We start from the raw sequence: 17,901 nt of genomic DNA, 5'->3' as shown, positions 1-17,901 counted from the left end.
CTATCACACAATGACTGTAATGCAAATGAATGATAACAGAGTGAACATTTGCCTACTTCTTTTAGTAGGCTACACACGGTATTGGTCCTATACTACTGCGACATACAAAATGTACAAAAATGTAGGCCTATCTGAAATGCAGCCATATACACAACAACTGTTTGCCTACAGTGATGTTGAAGAGAAGCCCCATGAAGACTTATCGCTCAAGATGAGCTCATTAAAAAAGCACACTTTAACCATCGATTCAGGACCATGGACAAAAGGCTACCGCCAGTCAGTGAGATGAAATTATGCAATGCCAATTTCAGCATCCCCGAAGTAGACAACAAGGACAATAGCAAAAAGCTTTGGAGCGCCTTAAATTACATTTCGGGCAAAAAGGCACACTCAGTTCCATCAGTCATTGAGTCAGATGGCTCATTCATCTCAAAACCCACTGACATTGCCAATTACTTTAATTATTTTTTTCATTGGCAAGATTAGCAAACGCTGACACTACACATCCAAGTATAATTATGAAAGACAAGCATTGTAATTTTGAATTCCATAAAGTGAGTGTGGAGAGGTGAAAAAATAGTTGTCTATCAACAATGACAAGCCACAGGGGTCTGACAACTTGGATGGAAAATTACTGAGGATAACAGAGGATGATATTGCCACTCCTATTTGACATATTTTCAATCTAAGCCTACTAGAAAGTGTGTGCACTCAGGCCTGGAGGGAAGCAAAATAAATTCCACTACCCAGTAGTAAAGACCCCTTTACTGTTTCAAATATCCGACCAATCACCCTGTTACCAACCCTTAGTAAACGTTTGGAAAAAATTGTATTTTACTGTAAACAAATTGACAACAGACATTCAGCACACTTATAGGGAAGGAAATTCAACAAGCACTGCACTTAAACAAATTACTGATGATTGGATGAGAGACAATTATGATAAAAAAGATTGTGGGAGCTGTTTTGTTAGACTTCAGTGCGTCTTTTGACATTATCGTTCATAGTTCTGATAGAAAAACATATGCGTTATGGCTTTACACCCCCTGCTATATTGTGGATAAAGAGTTACCAGTCTAATAGAACACAGAGGGTGTTCTTTAATGGAAGCCTCGCCAAAATAATCCAGGTTGAATCAGGAATTCCCCAGGGCAGCTGTCTAGGCCCCTTACATTTTTCAATATTTACTAATGACATGCCACTGGCTTTGAGTAAAGCCAGAGTGTCTATGTTAGCGGATGACTCAACACTATACACGTCAGCTACTACAGCGAGTGAAATCACTGTAACACTTAAAGAGCTGCAGTTAGTTTCAGAATGGGTGGCAAGGAATAAGTAAGTCCTAAATATTTCAAAAACTAAAAGCATTGTACTTGGGACAAATCATTCACTAAACCCTAAACCTCAACTAAAACTTGTAATAAATAATGTGAAATTGAGCAAGTTGAGGTGACTAAACTGCTTGGAGTAACCCTGGATTGTAAACTGTCATGGCAAAACACATTGATACAACAGTAGTTAAGATGGGGAGAAGTCTGTTCATAATGAAGTGTTGCTCTGCCTTTTTAATAACACTATCAACAAGGCAGGTCCTACAGGCCCTAGTTTTGTCGCACCTGGACTGTTCTTCAGTCGTGTGGTCAGGTGCCACAAAGAGTGACCTCGGAAAATTACAATTGGCTCAGAACAGGGCAGCCCTTAAATGTACACAGAGAGCTAACATTAATAATATGCATGTAAATCTGTCATGGTTCTGTCACACCCTGACCTGAGAGAGACGGTTTATTTCTCTATGTTGTTAGGTCAGGGTGTGACATACCTGGCCAAAACATAGAAATATAAACCATAGAATGCCCACCCCACACCCTGACCTGAGAGAGACGGTTTATTTCTCTATGTTGTTAGGTCAGGGTGTGGGGTGGGCATTCTATGGTTTATATTTCTATGTTTTGGCCAGGTATGGTTTCCAATCAGAGGCAGCTGACTATCGTTGTCTCCGATTGGGAACCATACTTAGGCAGCCCTTTTCCCTCCTTGAGTTGTGGGATCTTATTTTTGTACTGCTGTGTAAAGCCTGCAAGATGTGACGGTTGTGTTCCATTGTTTATTATTTTGTTTAAGTGTTCAGAGTTCAAATAAATATCAAGATGAACACATACCACGCTGCACCTTGGTCTACTCCTTTTGACGATTGTTACAGAAGATCCCACCACCAAAGGACCAAGCAGCGTGGGCAGGATGACTGGACCTGGGAGTAAATCCTGGATGGGGCAGGAACCTGGACAAGGCCTGGGGAGTATCGCCGTCCGCAAGAGGAGATAGAGGCAGCGAAAGCGGAATGGCGATACTGGGAGGAACAGGCAAGGCAACAACGGAAGCCCGAGAGGCAGCGCCCCCCAAAAAATGTTGGGGGGGCACACGGGGAGATTGGTGAAGTCGGGGTTGAGACCTGAGCCAACTCCCCGTGCTTACCGTGGGGAGCGAGTGACCGAGCAAGCACCGTGTTATGCGGTGATGCGCACTGTGTCGCCATGGCCCGGAGCCTGTAGGGATGATCCATGGCACGAAGCCTCCAGTGATAATCCATGGCCTGGAGCCTGTAGGGATAATCCATGGCAAGAAACCTGTAGGGGTGATCCATGGCCCAGAGCCTGTAGAGATGATCCATGGCACGAAGCCTCCAGTGATAATCCATGGCCCGGAGCCTCCAGTGATAATCCATGGCACAAAGCCTCCAGTGATGATCCATGGCGTGGAACCTGTAGTGCTGATCCATGGCACGGAGCCTGCAGCGACGGTCCCCAGTCCGGAACCTACAGTGACGCTCTCCAGTCCGGAGCCTCCAGTGACGTTCCTCAGTCCGGAGCCTCCAGTGACGCTCCCCAGTCCGGAGCCTCCAGCGACGCTCCCCAGTCCGGAGCCTGGGCCTGCAGCCCAGAGTCTTCAGCGGCGGCCTGCAGCCCAGAGTCTTCAGCGACGGCCTGCAGCCCAGAGTCTTCAGCGGCGGCCTGCAGCCCAGAGTCTTCAGCGGCGGCCTGCAGCCCAGAGTCTTCAGCGGCGGCCTGCAGCCCAGAGTCTTCAGCGGCGGCCTGCAGCCCAGAGTCTTCAGCGGCGGCCTGCAGCCCAGAGTCTTCAACGGCGGCCTGCAGCCCAGAGTCTTCGGCAGTTCAGAGCCTCCGGCGATGATCCACGGTCTGGTTCCTCCGGCGACACAGAAGCGGGGGGATCAGCGGGCGGGGTGGGGGCTACACCCCAAACCAGAGCCGCAGCCAAGTATAGATGCCCACCCGGACCCTCCCCTATAGGTTCAGGTTTGCGGCCGGGAGTCCGCACCTTTGGGGGGGTACTGTCACGCCCTGACCTGAGAGAGACGGTTTATTTCTCTATGTTGTTAGGTCAGGGTGTGGGGTGGGCATTCTATGGTTTATATTTCTATGTTTTGGCCAGGTATGGTTTCCAATCAGAGGCAGCTGCCTATCGTTGTCTCTGATTGGGAATCATACTTAGGCAGCCCTTTTCCCTCCTTGAGTTGTGGGACCTTATTTTTGTACTGCTCGGTAAGCCTGCAAGACGTGACGGTCGTGTTCCATTGTTTATTATTTTGTTTAAGTGTTCAGAGTTCAAATAAATATCAAGATGAACACATACCACGCTGCACCTTGGTCTACTCCTTTTGACGTTCGTTACAGGTTCAAAGTGGAGGAGAAATTGACTTCATCACTACTTGTTTTTGTAAGAAGTGTTGACAAGCTGAATGTACCGAGCTGTCTGTTTAAACTACTAGCACACAGTTCGGACACCCATGCATACCCCACAAGACACCAAAAGTCTCTTCACAATCCCCAAGTCAAGAACAGACTATGGGAGGTGCAGGGTACTACATAGAGCCATGGCTACCTGGAACTCTATTCCCCATCAGGTAACTGATGCAAGCAGAAGAATCAGATTTAAAAAAAATAGAAAAATACATCTTATGAAACAGCGGGGACTGTGAAGAGACACACACACAGGCATAGACAGACATACACATGATAAGATACGCACTCTACATACATGTACACATGGATTTTGTATGGCATATATGTGGTAGTAGAGTAGTGGCCTGAGAGAACACAATGTGTTGTGAAAAGTGTTATTTTTTATTGTATATAACTGCCTTAATGTTGCTGGACCCCAGGATCCTTAATACATACAAATAGGAGCACCATGCCAGGGCTCACCTCAGAGCACAACCAATAGGCTACATTGGTCATTGTCCCTATAACCATAAAATAACGCATAGCTGAATATATCTATAAATAGCAATTAGACCCGCAAAAGCAAGCACACATTAAGAATCAAAGGGAAATTTAACATGCATTGAAGAAAAAAGCAAAGGCCAAAAAAACTACACATTACAATATAAAAAACTGCCAAACAACCAGGCATGAGGGAAAAACTATTAATTTCATATTCTGGCATGGCGTCCAGGGCCATAAAGGCTGTAGCTTACCATTTAGAAGAGCTGCAGCTTCCTCAATGATGTGTTGCACCTTATGAGAAGTTTGATTCCCTTCTCCTTCCTGGAGAAATGAACTTGTCAGGTCCCTCTCAAATGCCAGCTAGACAAGCTGGGCTTTTCGTTGATGTAACATACTGCGTCTGTGTTAACTGAATATGTTCTTCAGGGTGGAGAAAGTCCCAAACGTAGATGCCACCAAATGTTAATCCGTGATTCAGTGCCAACAGCAGTCAGCACTGCTGACAAAGACCCGCCATATCTTTGAAGAACACTGAGTGGGTTCCATTTGTTGTTGTTGGCTGCAGTTGCGATTTCACTTTGCAAGAATTTCTGACTCGCAATAAACTCTGCTTCCACTGGTTCAGTTTTGGTTAGATCCAACAATGGCTTGGTATTGCTCACATCCCAAACGTTTGGGCTCTCGAGATCAATGGCACACAGAGCTTCCACCCGTTGACTATTTAATTGTGATGACATTTCTCCCAGCACGGCATCCAATGAGCTGAAAAACAGTATTTTACACTCCCTCATTATGCTGGTCCACAGTGCTTTACAACTACTGTACATATTGTACTCTTGCAGAGTTTTACTCATGAGTCTCAGTCGTTTGCTTGGAGCTGGTGTGCTCGTGCCCTCCAGACATGTCTCCCAAAGCTTTTCAAATTCACATCGCAGGTTTTCAATGCACCCATACGTACAGTGTGGACAAGTTTGGCACTGGTGTGTAGATCAGTAGCTTCAAACTGCAGTAACTTGTTAGGAGGGTCGAGGAACCCCAGGATTTTGTGAGTCATGTTAGGAATAAACTTAAGCTTGGCTCTGTCACTGCTTTCAATAAGCCTGTGGCCTCAAGTCTCACATCTGTGCCATATGTGCAAGTAGATTCGATTTTACCGAGCACAATTTCAAAATGACTGACACTGTGGCGAGGCCAGTCCAAGTAATTTCAGTTTTTCCCCAGTGTACTATGCAGTACTATGGGCTCACGAGTGGCACAGCGGTCTAAGGCACTGCATCTCAGTGGTACAGGCATCACTACAGACCCTGGTTCGAACCTGGGCTATTTCACAACTGGCCGTGATTGGGAGTCCCATATGGCAGCGCACAATTGGCCCAGTGTCGTCCGGGTTAGGGTTTGGCCCGGGTAGGCCGTCATTGTAAATAAGAATTTGTTCTAAACTGACTTGCCTAGATAAATAAAACAATTAAATAAAAAGCTACTGTGTGTTTCCTAAAGAAGCTACACACATTGAAAAAGTCCTCTATCAAATCTTCAGATGACATAAGGTGCACCACAACCAAACGCAGACCTTGAACCAGGCGCTACGAAAGGCCTGCTTTCTCCCACTGAAAATGTGTATCGGGTAAGTGTCAAGACAAACCTGTGCTGGCTCCTCATCACTAAGGTTGTCAGGTGCTAGTGGCTGGGGTAACGGAGGTGCAGGTGTTTGTTGTGATGTTACGCTGGTGCTAGGCCATGGCTCTTCTCCATCTAGTTGGTCAGCAGGCAGCGTGGGGGATGGGTGGGTACTGCATTTGCTTCTAGGCTCCTCAACCTCAGTGGTCGGGCTAGCAGGCTGCTCGGTGAGCTCGACATGGGGGTCCTCATTTTTTGTTGCTCTTGGCAGTGCCTAGCCATTTTCAGATATCCATTCTGAATAAAGCTTAGCGAACTAGCTATAATTATTCAGTGTGCCACTACCAAAACATAATGAAGCTAGCTGTAGTTGTCTGCAATAGTGAACAACCTTTTTCCCTCTGTGAGAAAAGAAACTGTCAATTTGACCCTGCCCTGGGATCCATGAGCTTCCTAAACAAGGTAATTAAGGCGGTACCTTATGACATTGTATGGCTATATAGGTGCCCAATCAGAATGCCTTTTTGGATTTTAACTACAAAATATTACATTATTAAATCCCCCATTCCTCCCCCCTCCTCAGATCATGAGCACACATCGGCATATAGCCTCCATAGCCACGGGAAGTAGGGGTGCTAACGGTGCTGCAGCAACCCCTGATAAAATACAAATGGTAGGCTATATGTAGCCTATTAAAATAATATTTTTTCCCATTCAGTTTCACACTCGCGACCCCCCCCAAAACCTTCTCACAAGGCTTGCTCACCTGACCTGCAATGATTGACCGCTTGCTGATCCAATCAGAGAGCCGAGCGTGTGTTTCACTAGCCAATCTATTTTCTTGCAAGTGCCATATCGTCTCTAGCTGCGTGGAGAATAGCCTAAGCCAAGGAGACTCTATGCCACCAAATTAGTGACAAAATGTTGCAGATAATATCACGTCATCAGTCTCAAGTCAAAGTTGAGCCTCAAGTCTTGAGGCTGCAAGTCAAAGTCAAGTCTCAAGTTATTTTATTTTCTATCAAGTCGAGTCTCAATTCATCAATTTTGTGACTCGGAGTCAGACTCGAGTCCACACCTCCAGCTTGGTCTCATAGTTAATGTATCTGACACTCAAATTAGTATGCTATGCTGTGTTTGGTATGGTTACATAAAACAGAAAGTTACTTACTTAAGACAAAGAACAAAAGGAGGGTGACTGGTCGGGGTGGATGGGTAGCATATAACACAAACGTCTAGCAACCCAATGGTTGCGTGTTCAAATCTCATCACGGACAACGTTCTCATTTTAGCTAATTAGAAATTTTGCTACTAAACTCAGCAAAAAACAAAACGTCCTCTTACTGTCAACTGCGTTTATTTTCAGCAAACTTGGCATTGTCATGCTAGAGGGTCATGTCAGGATGAGCCTGCAGGAAGGGTACCACATGAGGGAGGAGGATGTCTTCCCGGTAACGCACAGTGTTGAGATTGCCTGCAATGACAACAAGCTGTACCGATCCTGTGCAGGTGTTGTTACACGTGGTCTGCCACTGCGAGGACGATCAGCTGTCCGCCCTGTCTCCCTGTAGCGTTGTCTTAGGCATCTCACAGTACGGACATTGCAATTTATTACCCTGGCCACATGTGCAGTCCTCATGCCTTCTTGCAGCATTGCTAAGGCATGTTCACGCAGATGAGCAGGGACCCTGGGCATCTTTCTTTTGGTGTTTTTCCAGAGTCATTAGAAAGGCCTCTTTATTGTCCTAAATTTTCATAACTGTGACCTGAATAGCCTACCGTCTGTAAAATGTTAGTGTCTTAACGACCGTTCCACAGGTGCATGTTCATTAATTGTTTATGGTTCACTGAACAAGCATGGGAAACAGTGTTTAAACCCTTTACAATGAAGATCTGTGAAGTTATTTTGATTTTTACGAATTATCTTTGAAAGACAGGGTCCTGAAAAAGGGACGTTTCTTTCTTTGCTGAGTTTACTTACTATTTTTTAGCTACTTTGCAACTACTTAGCATGTTAGCTAATCCTTCCCCTAACCCTAACTTTAACCTAACTCCTAACCGTAATCTAGCCTAGCTAACTCTAGCCACCTAGCTATTGTTAGTATGAGCCACCTAACCACCTAGCTAAAATTAAAAAATGCATAACATATTGTACATTTACTATGTTACATCTACCCCTGGCTCCAGGTTGCAGCTAGTACACCTCTGATATACACTGTATTAACTGGCATCTGACTTACTTTTTATGATGCTCTACCACATTCAAGTCTATTGTTTTCATGCACTAAGACCATCTGGTTCAGCTTGCTTATATGAAAACAAGCGTGTTTGTTCAGTATCTACAGAACATTGAAATCACAAACTCGCTCATTCCTGTGTTCGCACATGTTAGTGTTGAAAGATTTAGAGCCAGAATGAATGTGATCATATTCACAATTTAGTATCATATAGCTGGTTTACTGTAAACCCATATTTGCCTTTATCCTGTCAAATATTGACTTTCACACAGTGATTTCACAGAGATATCATGAGCTCATTTACCTCATCCTCTCGAGCCACTTCAGAAGACAGCACTTCCCCCACACTCTTCAGAAAGGCCTGGGTGGGACATAACATCATGGGTCTGTGACCTGATACAAACTATTACAATATACTTTGGTGTGTGTATGTGTATATGACTGTATATACTTCTATCCTTGTTAAAGTACCTGTGTGAGGTTGTTGGCAGTGTCTTGGGGGATGGTCTTGTTGGGCAGGCTGAATGGCAGAAACTCCAGGAAGCCTTGCATGGGCAGAGGGTCCTGGGAGCTGTGGATCTCCTCACTCAGCTTGGTGGTGATAGAATAGGACACATCTGCGACTCGCTGGGGGGGGGAAAAGCACCATGCATTAAAACAGATTTTATTCTCTAAAGATACTCTCCCAAGACCAGAATGGGACCAATATACACAGGACACGTTACTCAACCATTACCCTATCCAGTTAGAACTCTTTCTGGCTAATGTCTGCTGTAAAAGTGTGCTGCTTATTTTCCAGCTTCATGCCCTACAGGGACCCATTTTGTGCTGTTTTGAACAGCTGTCTCTGCTTTCGCCACTCTACGCCCACAACTGCCGTTTAATAAACAGAAGAGGTTCATTCACGTGCTCTCAATATCCCTTTTTCCATGCAATTCCTGTCTTAAAGGAAAACAATAGTTCCATAAGGAATGAATTGTTTGTTTGTGTTGGTGGCAGTTCAATCACCAGGCTTCAACCTCATTTCCTGTGAGGATGTCGTGTGTCTGTTCTAGTTGTAAACCCTGAAAACCATTTCAAATATCCAAGACATGCACATTCCTATGGTGAGAGGTCAAGATGGGCACCAAATGTATTATCTGTATAAATCTCCAAAGTTGAGAACTCACCGGTGTTTGTGTCGTAGAGGAGACTTCTTTAGGAACACTTGCTGTGGTAGGATAAGTCCAAGCATCACCTAGTTGGAGAAATATATGAGACCCATTCGACCCTTCCACCTGTCATCTATAGGAACACTATCTACATGCCAAATGGATTGCTTAGAGAAGAGCTGGATTTGTTCAGGTCCCAAAGATTGATGATTCCTTGCTACGTGTCTGATGATGGTTGGACCTCCCCCAGCCAGGGAATGATGAAAAGAAGTGCTGTGTGATTGTACCTGCTCTTTATATAATCAACCACCTAATACATCATATAGGTACTGTACAAGCCAAAGAGATGTTGGAAGGAAGTCATGAAATCATGCTGTCTGTAAATATCACTAGGTGCACTCAGCAACACTAAATGACCATATATGGTTTTACATTAGGACCATCCCTTCCAACAGTCAGCTCTTCTTTAGTCCCATTCATTCTCTACAGGTGTAAAATTATAAAATGCCTTCTATTACCATGACAACTTTGTTGTTTATGTCTGTTATGTCTGGGGGGAAAAACAGCACTGAGACCACCTGAATCTTTCAACATAACCACCTGAATCCTTCACAATGGGTCTAGTTATTAGACAAAGCCTCAGGGAATTGGTGCCCACACCCACATTATTAGTATTTTCCATAAGCATGACTAGTGATTCATCAATTTTTACCAGCAGACACAGTTCACCATGATCTGAATAACACTTCTAGGACTATACAGTGGTCATTGTGCATTTCTTTTGAGTTTTTAGAACCACCAAAGATGAATCAAAGCAGCAATGAAAAAGGTCATGTATTATTTATTTATTTTTTACATCAGTTTAGTCCCCTAATTTAAAACCAACGTGTTTGGCCTATACTGGACACTTAGTAACAGTACAGGGCCCTTATCAGATGAAATGCTTATATATGGTAAAAATATGTGAGACCCATATAAGGTGGAAGATTGTGAAACAATTTTATGGTAGACGTATGTGAGATGATTTTAAGATGGGTAGGATTTGTACAGTTTAATATCTTGTCGTGTCTTCCATGCATCAGTACTATGGATGGAATGTCTATGGAAATGACCAAGATGGAAATTGCTTTTGAACCCCTTTCTCCTCACATCCGTCCAGGGGAAATTGTGAACATAGCGAACATTTCACATCACGGAAAAAAAGAGTGGAACAAATTCAGACTGACAGTGACATGTGATCTTACCTATGGCAGCTTTGTAGTACATAAGGATCTCCTCTGGTGACAGAGCCCTCTCCCAGATGATAAACTCATCAAAGGCTCCTGTCAAATGGTGTCCATAGGACTGGTCATTTCCTGTCCCAATGACCAGGTCAGGGTAAGGGTCTCCATAGTTCATGGACACGTTGCCAGTGGGGTCACTGGTGTTGAATGTCCCATTGATGTAGATGTTGAGACCATCCTTCAGGGTCCAGGTGAACAGAATGTGGGTCCAGAAGGGCCCTGAAAGGGAAGAGAGAAGCGGAAGAAATCATAATCATGACCACCCTGCATCTCAGGAAAGTAAAGGGCTTCTTTATTGGGCTTAGAGAATTTACGTTTTGCATGAAATGTAGCAAAGTTCACCTAATATTTGTTCTACTCTTGTATGTGGGTATTATATCCTACAGTAAGTCAGACAACTGTGCTTTTCCACTAATATCCGCCCAAAATGTCCCCATGTTCCACTACACACTTAGAAAAAAAGGTGCTATCTAGATCCTAAAGGGTTCTTCGGCTGTCCCCATAGGAAAACCCCTTGAAGGCCCCTTTTCAGTTCCAGGTAGAACCCTTTTGAGTTCCATGTAGAACCATTTACACAGAGGGTTCTACATGGATCCCAAAAGGGTGCTACCTGTAGCCAAAAATGGTTATTCTATGGGGACAGATGAAGAACCTATTTGGAACCCTTTTTTCTAAGAGTACAGCCATTCAGTCAGCACCTCCATTTTATCCCTCCAAATGGTTTCAATAGACTCCTCCAAAGAGGAAATAACATATTTCGCCCGGCGTTCGTTGGAAGGAGTGGACCAAAGCGCGGCGTGGTAAGAGCTCATGATTTATTAAACAAAGAAACACTCGAACAAAAATAACAAAACTAAAAGCCAACAGTTTCATCAGGTACAAAAACAAAACAGAAAACAACTACCCACAAACACAGGTGGGAAAAAGGCTGCCTAAGTATGATTCCCAATCAGAGACAACGATAGACAGCTGCCTCTGATTGGAAACCATACTCGGCCAAAACAAAGAAATAGAATGCCCACCCCACACCCTGACCTAACCAAATAGAGAAAAAACACCGCTCTCTAAGGTCAGGGCGTGACACATATCCAGTTCTTCTAAAGGTAAGCGGACAATAAAGAGAATCCCAAAATATATTCACTGTGAACAGTTCCACCAGTGGAGGCTGGCTCAGAGTGCCAACACCCAGCTATCCCATTGGGATTGGTTTAAACACAAACCCTATGTCCCACCAAGAAGTTCCCCATTCACTTGTTCAATCTCTCTTTCCTTTTGGTCTCTCCCTATATTTTAGATAGAGATGTTTCTGTTGAACACAGGTTAGGCTCGAACTCATTTTGACAAGGTCTACCCAACCAATCATGTCTCCTGGTACTGGAAGAGGTCTCATAACAGCTGGTTGAGTCATGGATCTAAGGCTTTACCTCTGTTATGAATCAAAGGCTAAACAACTGCACGGTAAAATGGTGACATATCGTCATGGCACATTATAAGAGCCAGATGATGTTTGATCTTCTGTAACTAATAATCAAATAAATCAAAAGTACACATGAAGTCCTGTAATATAAACAAGATGACGGAAGACATTTGAGAATTTGTTCATTTTTCTCCTCTAATAAAGAATGGCTGGGAAAATGTTCCTTTCTTATTCAAAGAACCTGCAGTGCAGAGAGCGACATGATGTGTTTTCCCCCAGAAATAGCAGACCAGGTTTGAGATTGTAGGGGATGGAGAAATAGTTTTGCTATAGTAGAATATTTATGTTATTTAAATTACTTCATTTAGAGTCCACTTGGGCCTTCAAGTTTGAAATATATGACATTTTTAAAGCATATGACTTTCATACATACTATGAAAGGTTACACACGTATGCACTCTTTAGCATATGGTTCAGCATTTACTGTAGTCACGCAACAATATGGAAACAGGCTTGCCAGTAAAATGTGACACATTTATAGTTTGAGATAAAGAATATATTTAATCCATCATTGAATCCATAAAATAATTCTGGGACCAACAGTATGGTCTGCTGATGATTGTAGCTCCATCTGCTTACAATCAACCATATTCAAGGCAAAAAAATAAACAATTATTGAAAACCACAATACATACCTCATGTATTAATATAAGAATATTTTTTAACCCACCATCTACATCCAAAGACCGCTTTATAACATTCTTTTAAATAATTATTTCGAATCCTTTTTTAAATACCTAGTATATTGATGTTAGCCCTCCACCTCTTGAAGTTTCCTCGTGTGTAGAACTCCACATATCCAATGTAGGCATTGGCATAGACAGAGAAGCCATTGGAGATTACTTTCCCTCCAGAGACTATTGCAAAACGGGACTCTGTCTCCTGGTTCTTCCAAAAGAAGGAAAATGTAATCCCTGAAAAACATGAACATATATTTATCACAGATTCAAAAATAGGGAAAATTGTTTCAGAACACAAATCATGCTAATTGTAATACATTTAGATCGACATTCAGCGCCATAAACAATATTTTGTAGTGTTACCCCATTAGATAATCACTTCAATTCACTTCAATTATTATACATTGTCAGTACTGTGTAGCTGTAGAATGTTGGTGAGAGGAGATCGAGACAGGCAGAACTCACCCTCAGGGCCACACAGAGTGGGGTCACTAATGCAGGTGTTCTGGTAGTTCCCAAAGTGGAGAAATGTGCCTCCATTATCTCCATTCAGATAGATCCCCTTGTTGACCATCCCTTCAACTATGTCTACAGGAGGATGAAAGGCCAACAACATTATTTTGCCTGATGAGAAAAGGAGGCAGTTTTTCCTCTGAACTAGGTTTTTCACAGGCAAACTAATAGGCAAGCAGTTGTCATAGATTTATGAACAAATTCTCTGTACTGCACCAAATATGGAATGTTCCCCACTGCATAATGACCTACCATGGTAGTCAGCTATGACCAAAGTGTTTCCCTTTGTTGTTCTCTCCCTTTAAATCATGTAAGTAGACAAAAATAAATAGGCCCACCATGTTGAGGTTAAAAAGCAAAGCTCCACTTTACAGCACTCTGTATACAGATCTCTATACCTCTTGTCTCCAAGCTTGTGTAATCCCGATTTACACACTGCAGTCTCGGCTCTTTTTCCAGTGAAGAAAACAACTGTCTCTCCCTGACTACACACACCGTCTCACACACACAGACAAATTCAACATCCTCAGGTACCAGTGTGTGTGACACACTCATGTCAGCTACTGGCTGAGCTGGTACCCCATGCAAAAGACCATGGAGACTGAATAGCCTTAACATGACAGATAGCACTACAGTAACACCAACAGAGCAGGGTGACTGACTATACACACAAATGAATTTCGGTGAGCAGTGATGTTCCTCACCTACTGTTGCAGAAACATTAGTGTAGGCAGAGTCATTGGTATACACAGAGGAAGAGTTATGGGAGGAAGGGAGCACAGTGTGCTTGTGGATTTGAAGAGCTAGGTGAAACATAGAAAACAAACAGACAAAGGAGAAACAGGTGATTTACATATATACACACAAATAACACAAAACAGCCAGACAACACAACAGAACAGTGAGAGACAAACACAGACACTAGGCATCGTGAGGGATGTGGTGCGTGAGCAGGGTTGAGATTAAGTGTGATGCTGGGCTCAGTACACAGTGCTCAAGCAGGAACAGATCAATCATTACCCCTTAGGATCAAAGTACATTTTGTAAGGAAATATTTGAAATGCCGTTCTCAAGTCTAGATCTCATCCCTCACAATTGATATAATCGTTTGTGAGTCCCAAGATATTCCATTCCGAATCACTTTGATGTTTCAAAGTAGCTTAAGCTTATTCAAATGATCAAGATATACAACTGTGGAAGCACTTTGGAAAGTTCTTGCTGCTTCCATAGTTGAAATAATACAGTATGGTATTTGGAAATCAGTTTTGCAAACAATAGTCTTAGTATTAATCTGAAAAGTCTGCATAAAATGTACCAGGGGATGAAGGATAACTTCTTATCCCATTTTGTTTATTAAAACACAGTGCTTTGATGCACATTACCAAGTAGCCTTTAGACATTTCATTTTGACTCTCTACTTTGAAAGTTATTATAGCAAATTTTAGTGTAATCAAATTTGAACAATGCACACAGCTGCACCTTAAAAAGCAGGGTCTTGGTGATTGTAAGACAGACAAAAGGTGAATTGAGCTATAGACCATGCGGACAGAGAATGGAAAAGACTGGGTATTCTATTCCTAAGAATATAGGTCAATGCACATACTTATATTACTTCCATTAACATGACCTGGTCCGTTTCCAATCTGGTCCCACAATCCATGGATCCCATCCACCTTATCCAGCGGCCAATAGTGTGAGGCTGTGGCTAACACCTGGAGGCCTGGACAGAAAGTTATGTGTAAACAAAGCTCCAGATGGGACCTTTCTCTAATCACACTCAATCATGCTATTTCAATGGGTTATTTTCCTGGCATTCCTCCGTGTGTATTTTAGGATTACAATTATTGACAATTCTAAACAATACAGCTAATTTGTTGATGTTTGGGTATCTCATTCAATAAACACAGTTTGCATTGCATAATAAACCACTATTACTGAGTATTACACTTATGGTCAGTCACAAACTATAATTCATCATCCCATTATACAGTACCAGTCAAAAGTTTGGACACACCTACTCATTCAGGAGTTTTTCTTTATTTTTACTATTTTCTACATTGTAGAATAATAGTGAAGACATCAAAACTATGAAATAACACATATGGAATCGTGTATTAACCAAAAGAGTGTTTTAAACAAATCAAAATATATTTTATATTTGAGATTCTTCAAAGTAGCCACTCTTTGCCTTAATGCCAGCTTTGTACACTCTTGACATTCTCTCAACCAGCTTCATGAGGTAGTCACCTGGAATTAATTTCAATTAACAGGTGTTCCTTGTTGAAAGTTAATTTGTGGAATTTCTTTCTTTCAAATTGCGTTTGAGCCAATCAGTTGTGTTGTGACAAGGAAAGGGGAAAGGGGGATACCTAGTCAGTTGTACAACTGAAATGTGTCTTCGCATTTAAGGTAGGGGTGGTATACAGAAGATAGCCCTATTTGGCAAAAGACCAAGTCCATATTATGGCAAGATCAGCTCAAATAAGGAAAGAGAAATGACAGTCTATCATTATTTTAAGACATGAAGCTCAGTCAATATGGAACATTTCAAGAACTTTCAAAGTTTCCTCAAGTGCAGTCGCAAAAGCCATCAAGCACTATGATAAAATTGGCTCTCATGAGGACCACCACATGAAAGGAAAACCCAGAGATACCTCTGCTGCAGAGGATAAGTTCATTAGAGTTAACTGCACCTCACAGAGTTCAAGTTAGAGACACATCTCAACATTAACTGTTCAGAGGAGACTGCGTGAAGCCAGGCCTTCACAGTTGAATTGCTGCAAAGAAATCACTACTAAAGGACACCAATAATAAGTAGAGACTTGCTTGGGCTATGAAACAGGAGAAAAGGACATTAAACTGGTGGAAATCTGTCCTTTGGTCTGATGAGTCTAAATTTGAGACATTTGGTTCCAACCGCCGTGTCTTTGTAAGACGCAAAGGAGGTAAACGGATGATCTCCACGTGTGGTTCCCACGATGAAGCATAGAGGAGGAGGTGTGGGGGTGCATTGTGATTTATTTAGAATTCAAGGCACACTTAACCTGCATGGCTACCACAGCATTCTGCAGCGATACACCATCCCATCTGGTTTGCAATTAGTGGGACTATCATTTGTTTTTCAACATGACAATGACCCAACACACCTTCAGGCTGTGTAAGGGCTATTTGACCAAGAAGGAGAGTGATGGAGTGCTGCATCAGAAGACCTGGCCTCCACAATCACCCAACCTCAACCCAATTGAGATTGTTTGGGATGAGTTGGACCACAGAGTGAAGGAAAAGCAGCCAACAAGTGCTCAGAATATGTGGGAACTCCTTCAAGACTTTTGGAAAAGCATCCCAGGTGAAGTTGGTTGAGAGAATGCCAAGAGTGTGCAAAGCTGTCATCAAGGCAAAGGGTGGCTACTTTGAAGAATCTAAAATCTAAAATATATTTTGATTTGTTTAAATCTTTTTGGGTTACTACATGATTCCATCTGTGTTATTTCATAGTTTTGATGTCTTCACTATTATTCTACAATGTAGAAAATAGTCAAAATAAAGAAAAACCCCGGTATGAGTAGGTGTGTCCAAACTTTTGACTGATACTGTATATATATTTTTCTCCATAATTTACCAATAATATTCATTATAAACTGTAGGCTAATTTCAGACACAACATAGAAAATCTCAAGAATTCAAGGAAAAGGAATCCATATTCAAAATGAAGTATAATTAGATTTACCTGGATGCTTGGATGGCTTTGGCTTTATTACTTCGCCATTAACCTGTAAAGAAATCAAATAATCTCAACATTGCAACGTTGCAGTAGCCTAAACATTATGGTGAAAGTCATATAAAAAATAACTGCTGAAATTACCTGAATCAAAGTGACAAAAGCAGTTACAAACAGAATTTCGAATAATAGTTCCATGACTTGGCACTTGATTAAAACAACAAATAGATTACTTCAAAAATACTGGTTAATTTAGTTTAAATCCCCAATGCACGTTCAATCTCGAAAGCGTAAATCATTATTCCAAGACGCTGAAAAAATGTATTATTCTCTGCGTATTAGTCCATGTCTCCAATAAAAACGATTGTCATCCAAAACTTAATTCCCTGACATTTTGTAAAACTGCATTAAAATTTAGCAGTGCAATTGGCACATCATAATATGCCAATGTGCGTATCCATTCAGAATTTTCCCCAAAATTGGTAATCCTCGTCTCTCAATACAGAATAAGAAATATTGGACGATTCCAGCGACGGATTTTGCTCTTTCTTGCTTGATGTGGTCTGCTCTGTCTGTCCTAGGATTGCACTGAGTGGAGGAATTCTCCGGGCTGTTCGATTGGACGTGGTAATACAAAACGTGATGTCATTTTTGGAGCATCGGAACTCAAGGTGGGGCCTGCGTAAATAACATATATCAAGTGCGTATTTGGTGATTATGACCCCCACCCCCCTTTTGACCTCAGAACAGGCTCAATTCGTCGGGCATGGACTCTAAAGGGTGTCGAAAGCGTACCACAGGGATGCTGGCCCATGTTGACTCCAATGCTTCCCACGGTTGTGTCAAATTGGCTGGATGTCCTTTGGGTGGCGGACCATTCTTGATACACACGGGAAACTGTTGAGAGTGAAAAACCCAGCAGCGTTGCAGTTCTTGACACAAACCGGTGCGCCTGGCACTTACTACCATACCCCGTTCAAAGGC

At 42.5% G+C, this 17,901-nt stretch overlaps 1 protein-coding gene across 4 annotated transcripts in view; it reads right to left on the bottom strand.

The window, feature by feature from the left end:
• The window catches only part of LOC106585524 (adhesion G-protein coupled receptor D1), a 69,886-nt gene extending 51,985 nt beyond the window's left edge, over positions 1–17,901 (bottom strand). For 2 of the 4 annotated variants that reach the window (XM_014171828.3, XM_014171830.3), the window contains exons 1-10: positions 17,062–17,901; positions 16,927–16,969; positions 14,803–14,919; positions 13,904–14,002; positions 13,152–13,274; positions 12,744–12,920; positions 10,491–10,748; positions 9,265–9,332; positions 8,567–8,722; positions 8,400–8,456 (exon numbers count right to left, since the gene is read on the bottom strand). In XM_014171828.3, coding sequence (XP_014027303.1) covers positions 8,400–8,456; positions 8,567–8,722; positions 9,265–9,332; positions 10,491–10,748; positions 12,744–12,920; positions 13,152–13,274; positions 13,904–14,002; positions 14,803–14,919; positions 16,927–16,969; positions 17,062–17,115 — 1,152 coding nt within the window. In that variant the 5' untranslated portion in view covers positions 17,116–17,901. The remainder of the gene's footprint in view (positions 1–8,399; positions 8,457–8,566; positions 8,723–9,264; positions 9,333–10,490; positions 10,749–12,743; positions 12,921–13,151; positions 13,275–13,903; positions 14,003–14,802; positions 14,920–16,926; positions 16,970–17,061) is intronic. The other 2 variants (XM_014171827.3, XM_014171831.3) reach the window with 2 other exon arrangements.

Source organism: Salmo salar, chromosome 24 (assembly GCF_965601325.2).
Source record: "Salmo salar chromosome 24, fSalSal1, whole genome shotgun sequence".
In the NCBI taxonomy this organism is placed as follows: domain Eukaryota; kingdom Metazoa; phylum Chordata; class Actinopteri; order Salmoniformes; family Salmonidae; genus Salmo; species Salmo salar.
This window is presented reverse-complemented; position numbering and strand designations above follow the sequence as displayed.